The 18,603-nt window shown below is 36.0% G+C and overlaps 1 protein-coding gene across 9 annotated transcripts in view; it reads right to left on the bottom strand.

Moving 5' to 3' along the window:
• The window catches only part of Itsn1 (intersectin 1), a 217,902-nt gene that overhangs the window by 90,171 nt on the left and 109,128 nt on the right, over nt 1-18,603 (bottom strand). For all 9 annotated transcript variants that reach the window (XR_009226226.1, XM_058577266.1, XM_058577268.1 and 6 more), the window contains 4 exons: nt 17,855-17,942; nt 17,282-17,421; nt 3,899-4,026; nt 1,345-1,574 (listed from right to left, as the gene is read on the bottom strand). Coding sequence is in view for 8 of the 9 variants with exons in the window: in XM_058577266.1 (XP_058433249.1) it covers nt 1,345-1,574; nt 3,899-4,026; nt 17,282-17,421; nt 17,855-17,942 (586 nt within the window). In the remaining variant the exon portion in view is untranslated. The remainder of the gene's footprint in view (nt 1-1,344; nt 1,575-3,898; nt 4,027-17,281; nt 17,422-17,854; nt 17,943-18,603) is intronic.

Here is an 18,603-nt window from a genome sequence, read left to right as displayed (position 1 = left end):
GTACAGATGAGGCACTGAGTTTGATCCTCAGCACCACATAAAAATAAATAAATAAGGTAAAGGTATTGTGTCCATCTATAACTAAAAAAAAAAAGAAAAAAGAAAAAAAAATTTAAAAAAGAAAACAGGCTGTGGATATGGCTCAGTGGTAAAGTGCCCCCTTGGTTCAATTCCCAGTATCTCACCTCTTCACACAAAAAACAAGCATACCAACATAGGATAATTTGATTCTAGTTAACGATAACTCATAACAACCCGCTGAACTTTTCTACTCAAGAACTACAAATATTTTCACACATATTTATCTTATCTAAAAAGCAGCAAAGACAAATTTTTACTTCCATGTGGTCTTGAACTGTGTGATACAAAAAATTCTCTCACTGACCAAACAAGATAAATAAATCCTCATTTTAAACTAGGAGGAAGTACCAGGAACTTCAGCCATGGTGCCTGAACCAACTCAATATCCCTACTCCCATCCCTGCACACTGTGCACAACAGAAACAAGTAAACCTTTATGAAATGGTTTGGAAGTGTATTTGATTTATTTCTGTATACTAGAGCGCTAAAAAAGGACACTGACCAAACTAATAAAACCAGTATAATTTACCACACAAACCAAAAGTCATCACTGTCTCCTACTGAGAATTATTTGCAAAGCTGTACACAACCAAACAAGGATTTTGAAAGTATATTTTAGCTTGTATCTGATGATATTTATATAGACAGTTTTTTATAGTCATTTCAATTATCCTTCACATCTTTTTTTTTTTTTTAAAGAGGCAAATTATGTACAAAGGACACAATAGTCATACTTTCCAAAAAGTAGAAAACAGTGAGTGCCACACTGCTATAGGCAAGGGAGAAAGTTGCCACATCTTGCTGCAGGAACATCCTAGAAATTTCTGGCAAAAATATCAATCAGAAGCAACCAATTCTTTTTGCAAGATAGGTCATCTATATAGACAACCATCATTAGTGATGTTAGGCATATGAGTGGGGTTTGATAATGGAACTTGATGCCACAGAGGAAGCCTGGATGCCAGTGGAGTGGAACAGAGGCTGTTTAAATAGAGTTTTAATGATTCTGAGGAAGGAAGAGCTGCACTGTCCAAAACAAGAGACTGACAATCTCATCTCTGTGATGGAAATGAGACAGGGCTGATTAGACAGACATTTCTCAACAGGCTCTTGGAGAGTATTGACTTATTTTCTAGAATCCTTTTTTTTTCCCCCCTTCCTGGTGCTGGGGATGGAACCTGGGCCTTGTGCATACTGGGCAAACCCTCTACCACAGAGCAATACGCCCAGCCCCTAGAATCAATCTCTTTTGGCATCTAATACCTGCAGTGGACCAGGGTGCTTGAACAGCTGGCTTAGCTAGTTCTTGGTGTGGATGGAAAAGCCGACTCAGTTTGTCTTGTGCTTCCTGTTTGCCTTTTTCCTCGCCATCCTTCTTTTTGACACTGTCTTCCCTTTTTAGTTTATCTTCCTCGTGGAGTTTTCTTGGCCGCTGATGCTCATCCTCCTGCTGCACATGCTCCAGCCACTGTTTGTCCCTTTCCTGAGCTCGTCTGCCAACAAAGATGCTTGATTATGGTGAGGAAGCAACTCCAATTGAATACTACTGCTGTCTTTTTTCACTAAAAAGCTCCTAGTCAATGAGCTGCTAAACAGCAAAGGAATATTGTTCTTCAGATAGAGCAACTCAATCAATGAAACAAAGGCTTTCGGGGCTCCAATTCTGAGACAAAAATCACATGATTTAGAAAAACCCAGAAAGAAAATATGTGATGTATTTCATAAAGTGGTTGTAAGAATAAGAAAAAGACACTTCTCAATGTTGAAACTGGTATTAAACTACAAAAAACAAAGCCACAGAACACAGAGGAACATACCTTTTATGAAGATAAACTGTACCCAAAAAGCTGCAAACGCAATATTGCTTAAATAAGCCCATGATCACTCAGAGCATTAAAGTTCCTCTATAGCTAAGGCACACCATACTAACATGCCCACATTGCTCCCAAACCTGAAGCTGAACGCAAGAGATTATTCTACTGACTTTGACTAATTTTTGTTGTTGTTCTGCAAAGTAGCTGACATAGCTAAATTTAGGCCTAAAAATTATGTTGGCCTCAATCTGAAATTCACAGGGAAAGACTGGGAATGAGTTTTTGCTCATTCCATTCAAAATCTGAAACACTTAAAATAAAATTAATGTTCAATTTTATAATGATAACTGGCTCTCTATATATCAACTCCTTTAATGCAGACATCAGGCAGGTAGGACCTGTAGTTATTCCCATTTTATAGATGAGGAAGCTGAGGCACAGATATTACATAACCCATATCACAGAGCCATCCATGTCTATTCAATCCCAAGCAGCCTGCCTGGCTCCAGTGTCCACCTTGAACTACTCTCCTGTGACATGGCAATGCACAAGGGTCACCTTTTGGAATCAGAAAGCTGCCACAGGAACATTATATAAACAGAGTACACTTTTATTCTCCTTGTCAAAAAATTACATTTATTTCTACTTTATGAACATGAGAATTTAGTGCAGATTTTTTTAAAAACTTAAACCTTAAACATTTTACTTACAATTTAAAATTTTTTTAAGAAAATACAGGAAAAAAAACTCCCACATTTATCAGAAGGGTAGAAATGTTAATTGTCATCCTTAACAAACAAACAAAAAAGACCACAATGAAAACAACTTTAAATTTTCTACCAGTGAAGGTCACCATATTTATAGCATATAACCAGCTAATAGCTAAAGTTAAGTTTTGGGTACTATTTATGTAATTGGAATATCTATTACATATTATATTTATATTATGATATTTTCAGTTTATTTCTACTCTGTAGAAATGTCAAAGTTTGGTGTAGCAGAGTATAAATAATGAAAGCATTTTATAAACTTTGGCAGAGTTAGAGTTAGTTGCCAAAGCCAGGGTGGTAATCCTTAGTCGCATCCCTCAGGGAAACCAAAAATAGTCCTCTAAGTCCACCCAAGATCACCCCCCCACACACACTGGCATTAAGAAACAAAAACATAAATAAACAACAAAGTGGACTCAGAGTATTCCATATACCTGTAAAGAAGTATGCACAGGTGGGGCAGTTTAGAAGAGTTCATTCCCCAAAGGCAACAACCTGCCTCAGGGTCCATTTCTTCCTCTTTTCCGTCTAATTTTAATAAGTAATTTTACAATTTATAGCAAATCACTGGGATATTTGGTGATTCTTTTTGCTTAAGGGTCTAAAATTAACTGAAGTTCAAAAAGCAAATACCTATTAACAAAATCAGACACACCAAGAGGTAACAATTTCCATATTTACTACAGAATGAATATTACAAGGAAAAATAAACTGCAAACACAAACATCCAAACAAAAAAGACATAAAAATGAGTTTCTATCCTAAGCAGCAGTGGCAAATCGTATTCTTTTGTACTCAAGCTGAATTTGCAGTTGCATAAAAGAAGAAAAGAGACAGAGAGGCACAATCCTGGTCTTGCTGGAGAAGTCCTGTGTGGCCAGCCAGCTAGGGGACTTTGATTTCAAACCAGGCACTTTGACCGACACCGTTATTAAAAGGCTGTGGACTGGAAACGTATTTTGGTCATTAGCATGCAAATGAGCCAACCAAGTGTCCCAATTTCCTTGTATAATTCCATTTATCTACATAGGAGAGCTCTGGGAACTAACCAAAACCTTCAGGGGGTACTTAGATATACAAAGATTTATGATACATGTGTTTGTGCCTGTCTATACACACATTAAAGACTGAAGGCTTTTTCTGATATAGTAACTCCCTGGAGAAGCCAGACAAAGAAGAGTAAATACTTGAAGTTTCTTCCCAATGGGACCATAATCCACTGCAAAGACTCACCTTTGGGCTTCTTCTTTTTGCTTTTCTAATTCTAGGATCTTTCGTTCCTGTTCTTTCTGTTTCAGTCGTTCAGCCTCTATGGACTTTTGCTTCTGCAGTTGCTGCTTATTATGTATTTCTCTTAGTTCCTATAAATGATCAAGACACCATTTATGTAATGAAACGAGGGGACAGGCATTAACTGTTTATCAGCATGCAACATTTCACAGTGGGGAGCCTAGGGCACTTAGGAAATGACATTCAGGGCTGAAGAACATTAACTTGGAAAACAAAACTCTCTCTACATTTGACATGACTGATCTCCAAAGGCTGCTCAAGATTACATTCCAATGAGCCACAACACATTATACCACTTCTCATGATTTGATCTAGAAAGAACTTGTTCATGGGGGCCAGTGGAGGAGCTATACTGACAAAGGCTCAGTGATAACAGTGGAAACGTAACCCTTTTTATTTTTTAAAATTTTTCTTTTCTTTTTTTTGGTACCAGGGATTGAACCCAGGGGCGCTAAACTACTGAGCTACATCCTCAGCCCCTTTTTATTTTTGTATTTTGAGACAGAGCCTCACAAAGTTGCTTAGGACCTCACTAAGTTGCTGAGGATGGCTTTGAACTCATGATCCTCCTGTCTCAGCCCCTCAAGCTGCTGGGGTTACAGCATGTGCCACCATACCCGGCAACTTAACCCGTTTTAAGACACTGTGATGTTCCTCAATAAAATCTTATGGTTCTGAGAATGAATCCTCACCTACCTTCACTGGCTTAGAAAACATACACACCTCTTCACACATTACATCTATAAAACTTCTCCTTCTTATGACACTGCCTTATAGGAAATAGACAGCTCTGCTCCATGACCTTATTTCTTCCCCTACCCAAGTGTGTATTTTCCCTCAAATCATAACTCCTCCAGATCCTATTCTCTTACTAAATCCATGGATGAAGTTGCCAATGGCTTTTTTTTATTATTAGTTGTTCAAAACATTACAAAGCTCTTGACATATCATATTTCATACATTTGATTCAAGCGGATTATGAACTCCCATTTTTACCCCGTATACAGACTGCAGAATCAAATCGGTTATACATCCACTTTTTTACATACTGCCATACTAGTGTATGTTGTATTCTGCTGCCCTTCCTATCCTCTACTATCCCCCCTCTCCTCCCCTCCCCTCCCCTCTTCTCTCTCTACCCCATCTACCGTAATTCATTTTAAACTAAACCAGAAGTCAGGTTGAAGGTAAAGAGGTCATTTGATAATGATCTCCTTGGATTAGATTTCCTCATTTGATACCAGTCCCAGGAATAACCTTAATTTCCTTCCCAGACTACTGAAAATAAAATGCATTCTATGACACTGAATCACAGGTTTAAACATTCAAAAGAATCCAAAGAAGAATAAGAAAACAATTGTTGAGGGGGAAACCTGTTCCATAGGACTCCAATGGTCATTAATAGATTCAGCCACCAAAACTCCTCTTACTTGGGTCAACAATAGATCAGGTATGTCAAAGTTGTAGCTCAGTGGTAAAGTGCTTGCCCAGCATACAGGATGTTTTGTTTTGGGCAGTGCTGGGGAATTGACCCAGCTCTGCTGGGGGTGGGATGCTCAGTAGAGTCAGGAATGCATTTCTGGTTGACTCCTCAGTCTTTCTAATCAGAGCTGGTGCTCCCAATAGGCAGCTTGGGGTCAACATAGTGAGATTTGGGATTAAGGCCTGCCCTGTCTTCTATCATTTTGCTCTCAGGTAAATCTAAATGGGCAGTTTTCTTTCAGGTTCCCTACCTTTAGATTTGTTCTTGATCAACAAAGATAGAGAGATTATCTGTAGCAGGTCAATGTTTAGAAAAAAGCCCCAAGCATTAAACTAACCTTTTCTTACTAGACTGTTACAAGAATAAAGCTGGAATGTATATACAAGTGTTTTGGAAACTATAAAAGGCTTTGAGAGGCTTAAAAGGGAACAAAGAGATACAGAAAAAACTGGAGATTAGAGGAGTGTGGGAAGAAGGTACTGGTAAGGAGAGAAATTGGAGAAAAGGTAGAAGATAGGAAGAAAGGAAGGGCTTTGTGGAAAACACAGCAGACAAGCCCAGGAACTTTCAGGCAGGACACAGCAGGGACAGGCAACTCTTAAGGTGAAAATTGAAAGGCTCTTTGCTATGGCAGCAGCCTTGGGTACAGGGCTTCTGAATCAGAAAGGGCACCTGGGACAGGAGCTCAGCCAGTGATGGGGCAGAGGTTGTCAAGAATGGAGACTGAAAATTAACAATGTAGCCTCCCTCAGACAGTTCTGACTGCGAGGTGAAAGCCAACTCTAGAAAAAAAAGAATTCCATTGTTCATTACCCTCCTCACTGCCGTATTGCGGAACGTTAAACTTAATTTTAATGTGTTAAAAATTCAGCCATATTAGTTTTCATAGTAATTTGGAATCAAGAATAAATAATAATCTCTAATTAATGAGAATGAAAAATCTGGTTAATATTTTGAAGAGAAACAAAATGAGCCAAATCCTGTTGTTAAGAATAATCTGCATTCTTGGCTCAAGTCAGTAAATCTGCATGAAAAGGGAAACTGGAATGGAGTGATACTAAATCAAACTCTGCCCTAAGGGAGAGATCAGAGCCCAAAAGTCAGCACACGCAAATAGGAAAGACCTCATCTATCATTAGTTCAATGGCAAAGACCCTTCATAAGGAAGCATAAGTCACAGAAAGATCCAATTATTCCTATTTGAAATTTCATCCTTAATAACATAGAATTCATACATAGATCCTAAAATAATTTATTGTTAAAAAAAAAAAAAAAAAAACCAGCCCTGTAACTACAAGGTCTTGAGAACCAAGACATCTGGGTCCTAATACCAGGCCCCTGACATGGGCCAGCAGCTGAATCACAGAGTAGATGATCTTTAGGGTTTATTTTAGTTCCAGGAACGGTTGTATTCTCAGACAGTATTCATCACATGAAAATGTACTCTTAATTTACATCAGTGTCTCTTTAATTAGGATGTTATTCTTACTGCAGGAATAAGACAAAAAGCAATGAACAAAATAAACATGAGCTGAAATCAAATACAAAAGACAAGAAATGATAGAGAGGAATACAAGTTTAGTTTACTGTTCAAGAATCTTTACATATTTTTAAAAAGTTATTTATTCAGGAGAAATGTATTAATAGCAGTGATATTAAAGATATTTAGTAAGAGGTACAGCACAACCGGAACCTAGGTACAGCACAACCGGAACATGTGCCAGGTAGTCATGGGCACAAATGAAGATGTTTCACTTTTCCTAAGAATCACACTACACATTTCCTTCCTATACTGAGCTCTAGTGACTGGATGTGGATTGGTAAATTAATTTCCAGATACAGTCAAGACAGATGGAAATAAAGCCAGTAATCTGTTAGGAAGTGCTACAAAATGAAAAAGTAACAAGAAGTGAATTTAAAGAATCTACAGAAGAAATTATGCCAATGAGACAGTTTAAAAAACAATTATTTTTTTTAATTTTGTTGAGAGAGAGAGAGAGAGAGAGAGAGAGTCTTTTTTTGTAGATGGACATAACACAATGCCTTTATTTTTATGTGGTGCAGAGAATCGAACCCGGGTCCCGCCTGTGCTAAGCGAGCACTCTACCACTGAGCCACAATCCCAGCCCAACAATTATTTTTAAATGTATCAAATATATGAAGGAAGAAAAAATTTAAAATGTATTTATTTCTGAGCATAAATAGGTTCAGCACTATAGCACAGGTTGAACCTATCTTTGGAACTACCTAAATAAGTTGCTGCTTCAAGTACCTCCAAGGAAATGGAACTTGTGGGAGCCATAAAATAACAGATGTCAAAGAAGGTAACAGAAGGCTCTGGCAGCTTAAAATCCAGATTTGAAGACTGAGAAGATTTTCAATTATTTTCTTCATCCAAGTTAAACATTGCTGGGATACACAATCGATTTTAAGGCAATGGAGGTGATCTTATAGCAGGACTGGCAAGCATTCTGGGTCTTCTTTATCTTTGGACTTGGGAGTTAGATGGTACAAACCAACATGGGGAAAACATTTATAATTTTACGATGATAAGGTTTTTCAGAAAGTTGAACTTCTGAGAAGGTAATCTATAAATGCCAAACATGTACTAAAAACTAGTGAATGGCTTTCGTTCCTTGGCCATAACAAAGCCCGTTTGGAACACTGAGTCCTTTCACACAGGGTGGCAGATGGCTGCATTATTCTCCCACTATTTTTCAATACTGTTAAAGAGACTGAAGTCCAATTACAATTATTATTTAAAGGCACTTTTTAAATTTTTTTCAGGGAAAAATATTTCAAGGTGAGAAACAAGTCTGGTGTCATTAAATTGCTTAATTATGTAGGAAATTGGTGAATTTATTATTGGGAGAAGTAAATAAGAAAAATTCTAACACACTAAATATAATAACTTCTCCTAGTGGGAACCTGATTACAGTGATCCTGCAAATTCTATTAAATGCCCATATACTTTGTCACAATTATGTCTCTACTACAATAAAGGCAAAACGAAACAAAGAAACGACTAAGAATTTAAAAAATCAGCATTTCCTTCATGGCTCTTAAGAAAATTAAATTAGTTTTTCTAAAGCCAATCCCTCTACAATCACACAAATATGGTTGGTTATTGCTATAAGCATACAACTTTATTGATTTTTCCTTAGTAAGGTCTACTCAGGGGTATGATACGTTTGTTTACATTAGTTATAATGGGTAATAATTGAACATTGTCTCCCAATTAAGTATAATTGCTTTCTTAATAAATAAGAGATCATTAAACAAGCACTCAACAAGAGTAAGCTACATGTTACAAACATGGCAAAAAGGGAAAAATTATATAATATATGGTATATATAAGTTATAATAGTAAGTTTTAAAAAAAAATATTATGAGATAGGGTCTTGCTATGTTGTCCAGGCAGGGCCTGAACCTCCTGAATATCTGAGACTAGAAGCATGTACTAACTATGCCCAGCTTAAAATAATAAGATTTTTATCACCAATAACATGAACAGATTTTTAAAACTATAGATTTGAATTTCTTAACCAAAATCCATGAAAAAGCTTTGGCCCTATTTTAAAAACAACTTGCCAAATTTGGGGTATGTGGGCATTTTTCTGGTTAAAGGAGGCTCGTAGCTTTTATTTGGTTCTCAAAGGCTCTCCAATCAAAAATGGATTATAAACTACAATAAAAATTTGGCAAATCAAGATTTTGTCTTCTATTAGTTAAGATAAAATAAAAATCAACTTGCTTTTAATTTTCTTCCCTAAAGAGTGAAAAGCTCTTATTTCCTTAAAGAGCTAAGATATCTGAACCATAACACATCTTTTGGACATCCTATGGAGCATAGCCAAAGTGTTTAAAAAGCAATATGTTTGACAAATTGAATACCCAAGAAGACTCAACTATTTTTCCACTGAGAAATATGGCTCACTTTCAAGTTCACTGTAGATGGCTCTTCTATTACTATGCCAAAGGGCACAAAATCACTTGACTTAATTAACTGTGAATGTTTGTTTCTCCTTTATTTGCTCTGAGACAGTAAAAAACAGATGTATTATATGAAATGATATTACTTGAAGTATAAAATACCCACCTGAATAACATGTATGGGATTTCTTTTCATAAACACTACTTTGTATAAATGCCAATAAGGAGAAAACAATTAACTAGCAATATGGGCCTATGAAGGCTAGCAGTTAATGGAAACTGATTTACTAATTCGAATGTCTAACTTTTTGTAAGGATTATTTTGCTTTGGGCCTTTAACTCAGGTTTTCTCTTAGAAATGAGAGACAAAAACAAATATACTCTGATTAATTATTTATATTATACTTAAAATTATTTTTTTAAATTTAATCGATCTTATAAGTACCAGCATCAGAAATTCCAGGTATGTGTTTTTTTTTTTCTGTAATCTAATATCTGTAACAAAGTTAAAAGTAGAAGGGCATTTATATAAACAATAATTATTTCTAACCCAGGAATAATATGTAGCACACAATATCAGAATTTTAAAAAGGCCTTCTGAGTTTTAAAAGACACTAATTTTTTTCCAGTATGTTTTGCACACCTATAATCCCAGTGGCTCAGGAGGCTGAGGCAGGAGGATCACAAGTTCAAAGCCAGCCTCAGCAACTTAGCGAGACCCTGTCTTAAAATAAAAAAGAGCTGAGATATGGCTCAGTGGTTAAGCATCTCTGAATTCAATCCCTGGTACCAAAATAATTAATAATAAGAAGAAATTAAATAAAAAAACTACAAAAGAAAGGCAACTAGCAAAATCAATGAAGATAGAACTGGACTGGTATGGAAAAATCTGAAAAAAAAAAAAAATAACAACAATTCCAGAACATAGAAACTATACTCCAAATCAAGGAAATGAACATTCCATTTATTACAATTTTTTATTTTTGGTGATGGGGATTGCTTTTTCACTGAGTTATATTCCAAGTCCTTTCATTTTTTTTAAAAAAATTGAGACAGGGTGTCACTAAGTTGCTGACGCTGAACAGAACTTGAATCCTCCAGCCTTAGCCTCCTGAGTCACTAGGATTCTGGGTGTGTACCACTGTGCCCCACCAGTTTTCATAAAATTATCAAGTTTATCTATTTTTAAAATATTAAAAGAAGTGTAAATAAAAAGATATATTGATTGGCAATTTAAATTCTGAGAAAGGCTAAACTAATGTTTAAAAGTATATTCAAAATGCTACTTTTAAATCTGAAGTCAACCTTTCACTAAATAATGTGTCCCCATGACTCTAATTGGCAGTCAATGTATCTGAAATGCTCTAAGAGGCTGAGAAAGGAGTGTGTGTTGGGGAGAAAGGGAGGGAAGAGCAATAGGAAAAGGCATCAGGAACCTCCCAGAAGGCCTGGTAAATAACTTCAATTACCCAAAAGAAAAAGTGACTTCAGTTTTCCTGAAAAATTTGAATTTCCCACCAATGTTTGTTATATTCACAAAGTAGTATCCTATTATTTTAATTGCATATCATTCTGAAGGATAAAGTTGTTGAGGGGTATGGGTAAACAGGAGAATGAAAGAAAACAGAAGAAAATATCTTTTCTAATAATTGAGTCTGCTTTTCTTCCCTTCCCAGATAATCTTTTACTACACATTTTTTTTGTTTTACTACCTTAAGAAGAAAAAAACAAAAACAAAAACAAAAAACCTCTAACTAAAAAACTCAAATCAAGCAACCAACTACCCAGTCTACCAGTAAGCACAGAATCTAATATACAACATCTGTTAACTATTTTGAAGCTGGGGAATTTTCTGTTATTTGATTATATTTGAGGAATCTGTATAAAGTTCCCATAATAACAAGTAATGAGAGGATTTTACTACTTCTATTCAGAAGTCTTTTCAGAAGAAACATATAGGCAAAAATAAAATGTTATCTTAAACAAAAATAGCAAACCATAGAACAGCCAAACATTATTCTACCAATTACAGGAGAGCAATGCTGTTATTTCTCTTCCTGTCTCTCCTTCTCCTCTTCCTGGATCTTTTCCTTTCCATCACTGTTTCTCTTCACATGCTTCCCCAACCCCTGACTTCTCATTCTGTTTTTCAGTTCTTTCTCCAGCTCTTTTTTTTTCTCCCTTGGTTGCTAAACATTTTCCCTTTCACTGCCTTCAGAATGAATGGGCCTGTCATGAAAGCAAGTGTCTAAACCAAGAGCAGAAAGTCTTAGTTAAGCAAACAACCTCATTTAGCATAACTGGTGTTCTCATTTCATCTCTTTAGTTCTTAGGAACAATTTTCAGTACCGGTATCATTTTTTTTTTTTTAAACTGGTATAGAACCGGTATCACTATGAATAGAATTTATAGTTCTAACAGCCCCCGTGTCTAACTTAAGAAGCCAGGATTTCCTAAGTGTATTAAAAAATCTGATTCTTAATTAGTCCTAAAAACTCAAATTTCACTAAGAAATAAAATACTATGTCTTTCTGGAATAATACACTGTCCATAATACTGTCTCCCACATCATGGAAAAACACACAAAGACACAAACAGTAACTGAATGCTCTTTCAAAATTTTGTAGTTGCAAATGAAACAATCTCGAATGCTTGTTATAAAGACAAGACTACAGTATACAGTACCTTGTCCAGCTGGTATTCAGAGCTTACACCATCACAAACACAACTTATCAAGAGGAAAGATTCAATCATACTCCATGGTTAATAATTATTAATTATTATTAACTGTTACAAAGAAAGCTTAGTACTTCATAGTAAATGCTATCTTAGACACTGGGCACTCATCTGTGGAGGGGAAACTGAAGCACAGAGCTGGAGATGGTTCATCATTCTTAGTCTGAGAAAGATGTGCATTGCCTGAGTAGGGCATGGAGACCTTTAGAAAGAAGTCTAAGTGGATGACGCAGCCCAGGAGAACTGCCAGGCACTGCCACATTGCCTCCTCCATTGCCACTGACTGGAAGAAAGAAACGCGCCAGTGTAAATGGCCATTCACATTGGGACTTGTCCAGTACACAGTGACTAGACAAGGACCAACAAGGACTCAACTTTCAACATGAAACACAAAACCTTGCCTCTGTGGGTGTTAGATTCTCTTAAAAGGCACACAGTGGAGACTTGCAAACTGTAAGATATACTTTATGCTGCTGCTTGGTATTATTCTTACAGTATTAAGACATGGAACACTAGGATTTACAGTAATGATTTTCATCATTACTGTAAATTCATCACTGCCACAGTAACTACTATAGCTTGCAAAGGCAATGTGAAGACAAAAGCTAAAAAGCCCCTATGGGTAGTGTGATTTGACACTTGTTAGAACCATGATTTTATACCTCTAGGAAAGCACCATAAATAAGAAAAAACAATTATAAGAAAGTTTATTACATGCATTTTAGACATATAGCTTCTCCAAAAGAAATCAAGCTTTTATTTTCCTATAAACTGAGGTATAAAGAGAAAGTCATAAATAATCAACAATTCCCTCTCCCCTTGGAGTACTGGGGATTAAACTCTTTATGAGTTATAGTTTTTTTTTTTAAACAAAGTCACTGTGAATAAAGTCAGAACCATATATTCAGTTTGTAGAATTTTTGTTTGTTTGTTTTTGGGTACTAGGGATTGAATTCAGGGGCACTTAACTCCTAAGCCACACCCCCAACCCTATTTTTTATGTTTTATTTAGAGACAGGGTCTAACTGAGTTGCTTAGTGCCTCACCGTTGCTGAGGCTGGCTTTGATCCTCCTGCCTTATCCTCCCCAACTGCTGGGATTACAGGCATGTACCACCACTCCCAGCGACAATTTTAAATAGGTTTCTGGAACACAAATTTGAGATAACTGATTTCTTAACACAGAATATTTGTTGCAAACAGAATACATTTGGGGGGTAGGTACTGGGGATTGAACCCAGGGATGCTTAACCACTGAGCCACAACACAGCCCTTTTTATTGTGAGACAGGGTCTCACTAACTTGCTTAGGCCCTTGCTAAGCTGCTGAGGCTGGCTTTGAACTCAAAATCCTCCTGCCTCAGCCTCCTGAGCCACTAGGATCATAGGCATGTGGCACTTCACACAGCAGAATACATTTAAAAGCAGAAATTTATGGTAAAAAAACTTGATCCACTGAATTAAAACTACTTTAGGAAGTACTAATTCATGCTAGTACTAGTTCATGCACTAACAAAATGAATTATTTCTGGCTTGGTATTTTAGATGATCACCAAAAAGCTAAAATATATAGTGCATATCAGAGATAGCAAATATACAAAAGATGCTAATTGAGGAATTTCTAGCACAAGAGTTTCAGTATCTTGGGTGCTATAATTTATTCTCCTCTTCCATTCCCCCCCACTTTTCAGACTTATTTAAAAAATAAAAAGCCAAGTTGATTCGCTATGGTAAGATTCTTGTTTCCTTCCTCAGTATTTCTTGATTTATGGTGATAAGTTAGATGCATATTTAAAAGATCAGAGAGAAACAAAAGGGCCCAAAATTTGAGATCATATGGTGAATCTCTAGTAAATCACAACAGTGGACTAAGTATGCTTCATATTTTCACTATTGGTTCCTATATGAAACAAAGAACTGTTAATCTGACTCCAACAGTAAACATTTCCTTTTTATTTTTATTTTTTTACTTTTTTTTTAATATTTATTTTTCGATAGTAGTTGGACACAATACCTTTATTCTATTTATTTATTTGTGTTGTGCTGAGGATCGAACCCAGGGCCTCGCACGTGCTAGGTGAGCGTTCTAACACTGAGCCACAACCCCAGCCCCAACATTTCCTTTTTAAATAAAGACTTGAGAATTTCTATCCTTGCTTATCAGATCTTCTATAGGGAAGGTGGAAGTATAATGCTTCCTGAATTGAAGAAAATGGAAGAAATCCTCAAACAAAAAAATGAGTGTGAACTAGACATTCTGGAGGAAAGGACTAAATCAGATCATATATATATATGGCAGAATAATAAAATATACTTAGTTTCATAAACTTTCGTTAGAGAAACTAAATACTAAACATACTTCTCAATCTGTCTTATACTTCAGAATGAGGGATAAATAAGGGTACAAATGTTCCCCATATAATTTTATACCTAAGAAGCTGGACATGATTTTGTGCATGAAAGCAGTTGTGTATGTGTGTGTGTGTGTGTGTGTGTGTGTGTGTGTATTGGGGAGGGGAGTATTGGTTCCTCAATTGTGAAGCCAACAATTTCAAGTAGGTTTAGTGTCTTGGTCAACTAATTAAAATGCTTTGTACTAACCTGCATCAAATGAATTACATTTTCTTCTTCCATGTGAACATTATTTATGAATATGAAATACAACTGCCAAGAGCCAATTTCTTTTCTATACTCTCTAGCTGGTTTCCTTTTAGGAAAAAAAGATTTAAAATACAGCAGATCTACACCATCAGGCTAGCTGCAGGAAATTAACTTCTCTCTGGGCAAGGCAGAAATAAAGTTCTGCATCATTTAGTGCTCTGTAAGGACTGCTATATCAAGAGAGATATCCAACAAATCCCAGAAGTCAGGCTACTAGCTCTTCCTGCTCTATCTCATCATATAAAAATTATAGTTGCTAATGAATACATGCTCTAAGGTCAGAAAAAATGCTTCACATTTTCCAGTGTGATTATAACAAAGAAAAGTAGGCAAGAAGACCCCTGATAAACTAAATGTTAACTCAGTCTCTGAGTGGTCACAATCAAATTATAAATCTTTTGATTATTTGATTTAATTGCTTCTGTTTTAGTTTCAGAGGAATTCTAAAAATAATAACCATAAGACAACATATTACATTCAGTAAGTTTTCTAAATGAGTGTTAATGGCAAAACAATATAGTTATATTGGCTTGTGACTTTTTTACTCACTAGATTAAATTTAAATAGAAAATTAACTTAATCATTAAACTAAAAGAAATCTATATTAAGGCAAAAATCTTAATTAATGAGTTCAAAAGATAGCTGACTACTTCACAGATTGTATTCCAAGAGATTATTAAAAAACAGTATAAAATTGCAACTGAGGACGTGGCTCAGTGGCTAAGCACCCCTGGGTTCAATCCAAGGCACCAAAAAAAAGAAAGAAAGAAAGAAAGTAGGGCTGGGATTGTAGCTCAGTGATAGAGTGCTTGCCTAGCATGTGTGAGGCCCTGGGTTCAATCCCTAGAACCCATATGTGAGGATGTTGATTGTACTTAGAGATGGAGAACTTACAGCTGCACTTTCAATACTTATATGCCACACTTAAATCACATACATACAAATATAAAATACAGATAATACATACACCGCCACAACATAAGCATAAAAGCAAAGTGAAGAAAAATACTAGGTTGGCTAAATATTTTTCCTAAAAAAAAATTGTGCTGTTTCTATGAACAGTACATTCTGGGAATTGAACAACTGAGCAAAGTTCATTACCTAATGCTCCAAAAAACAGCACAAACACCTCAAATTTAGATGTCTAGACAATCTGGTCTAATCTTTCAATCCAGACGTAAACTAAAAATCTCAAATATGCTTTATAATTTTTTTAATTTTTAATTTTTTTGGTTTAGAAATAAAGAATAGGAATTTTACTTCCTAGTTTCAAAAGCTAAAATGGCCAGAAACAAGTTTATAAAGAATTTTAAGTTAGAAAAGAAAAACAAATATTTTGAAAGAAAAAAAAAGGTATCACATCCAATTTCTAAAAGAACATAGCAGTTAAAAACTCTAATAGCTTACTTAAATTTAAAATAACATATAGTAATTATTTAAAAGAGATGAGCTTGTTGGACAAGCTTCCTGGGGGCTGACCCAGGAAGATTGCAAGTTCAAAGCCCCCCTCAGCAATAATTTAGTGAGGCCCTAAGCAACTTAGCTAGACTGTCTCAAAATAAAAAACAAAAAGGGCTGAGGATGTGGCTCAGTGGCTAAGCAACCCTGGGTTCAATCCAAGGCACCAAAAAAAAAAAAAAAAAAAGAAAGAAAAGAAAGTGGGGCTGGGATTGTAGCTCAGTGATAGAGTGCTTGCCTAGCATGTGTGAGGCCCTGGGTTCAATCCCTAGAACCACATAAAAATAAATAAACAAAATAAAGGTATTATGTTCATCTACAACTAAAAATACTAAAGAAAAAGAAAAAAAAAAAGAAGAAGAGAAAATTAGCTGTTTCCATTCTGGATTTCTTGTAAGAGTTAACATTCTTAGGATGATAAAGTTGTGAGGTTAAACTGAAAGCAATCAGAAAGAACCTGTGATCTTTACTATTTTATGTTCCCTCAGAGCTCAGGCATTTTTCTAAGTTTTCCTGTGCAAATGTGACAAAAACATACACCACTTCTGCCACAAAAGAAAAGCAATTAGTGCACTAAACAATAAAAATTTAGAATGTGAGGGAACAAAATGACTACTTATTTAAGCACAATCTTAAAGGCAAGAAGTGGCAGAAAAATTCTCAGTTTTAAGAGGAAAAACAATCCCTCTGAGCAGTATGCAAAGAACACAAGAAAGAGGAAGCTTGAGGGCCTGGTTTCTGAAATTCCACTTGATATGGCTATGAACAGGCAAAAAGATGAAAATGTATACAAAACAATTCAGGTTGAAAACAGACATAATGCTGGGGCCACTCACTGATCCAGAATTTATAAATGCCAAATTCATTTTTATATCTCAAGGAAGAAAAATGCAATTTAGATGGTATAATGCTCATCCATAAATGTGAAGGCTTTCACCAAGGTTGAAACGCCAGTTCAATACATTTTTCTGCCTGGGATTCCACATCAACTAATCAGCTGGACAGTTAGGAAAATGAAAGGGTAAGACATACATGTAGGCACACAGAGAACAGTTACCTTCAGCTGGTTATTGAAAATATCAATCTCCTGCAGTTTTGACCTAGTTTCTTTCTCCACCTCATCCAGTTGGTCTCGTAGCTGCTGCCGAGCTAGTTCTTTTGCTTCTAAGGCTCTTTTGAGTGTAAGAAGTGAATCTCCTATTTTAGAGAAACAGTGAGAGACAGGAAAAACTTTAATTGGCAGTGAGGGAAATGTTTTTTAACATTTTCATGTCACTTGAGAAAATTCTTGCTGTCTGTAAAAAAGAAAAAGGTTGTGGCTGGGGTGCAGCTCGGCAGTAGAGCCCATAGAGCTGTGCTTGGCACGCATGAGGTGAGGCCCTAGGTTTAATCCCCAGCATATTTAAAACGAAAGAGGGAGAAAAGGAGGGAGAAGGAGAGAGAAAGGAATTAAAGGAGAGGGAGGGAAAAAGCCAACTTTAAAATTCTGGGGCTGGGGTTGCAGCTCAGTGGCAGAGCTCCTGCCTAACATGTGTGAGGCACTGGCCTCGATATAAATATACATAAATTTTAAAAACTAAAGGTACATCCACAACTAAAAATTATTAAAATAAATAAATAAAATACCTACTGTGCAAACTATTCTGCTGAACTTGTTTTAATTGGTCGTTAAGTATCTGTTTTTCTGGAATAAGTCTTCCAAGCATTTGCTGAGATTCCTAGGGGAGGAGGAGAAAAACAACGGTGAATGACAGGGAACACTCTGATGTCCACACGCAGAATTAGTGCCTAAGTCAGTTTTCTTGACCCTCAGAGATACTCCTGAATGGCTTGAATAGCAGAGAGGTTAGTCAGCTCTTCCCAAGTCCTTATGGTGAACCACATTTAACTGCTAGTCAGGGTGACTCTTGCTTTCTTGCCAAGGAATAAACTGTTTGCCAAGTGTTTTTTTCACTAAAATAAAGTTAAGACAGTTATAGCTTCCTTGGTATTGCTTACATTCTTGTTGTCTCACTGGACATTTATAAGCTTTTAAAGATAGCACTTCAAAAACACTGTGCACACAGAAAACAGAAGTGAGGATCTCTCAATTGCACGGAGATCAAGTATAAATACAGTGGCCCAATTGCTTGTAAACTAATTTGGTAGGAATTACTCTGTTATTATAATCTGAGCTTTAATACTTAATAGGGCAGAATTTAGGTTTATGATATACCTGAAGTTGGGAACAAAACAGATTTTTAACCACTAGAATCTTAACTGCTTCAAATGTGCATGTTTTTCTGTCACAAAGAATGGAACTTTAAACAGGTACATAAAAGTCTTGAACCACCTTTATTTTAACTGACACAATGAAAAAAACTAAAACCATACTGTACA

Source organism: Marmota monax, unplaced genomic scaffold (assembly GCF_021218885.2).
Source record: "Marmota monax isolate L192 unplaced genomic scaffold, Marmota_monax_Labrador192_F-V1.1 WCK01_AAM20220418_F8-fsc00125, whole genome shotgun sequence".
In the NCBI taxonomy this organism is placed as follows: domain Eukaryota; kingdom Metazoa; phylum Chordata; class Mammalia; order Rodentia; family Sciuridae; genus Marmota; species Marmota monax.
Note: the sequence above shows the minus strand (reverse complement) of the source record. Positions and strands in the feature narration are given on the sequence as shown.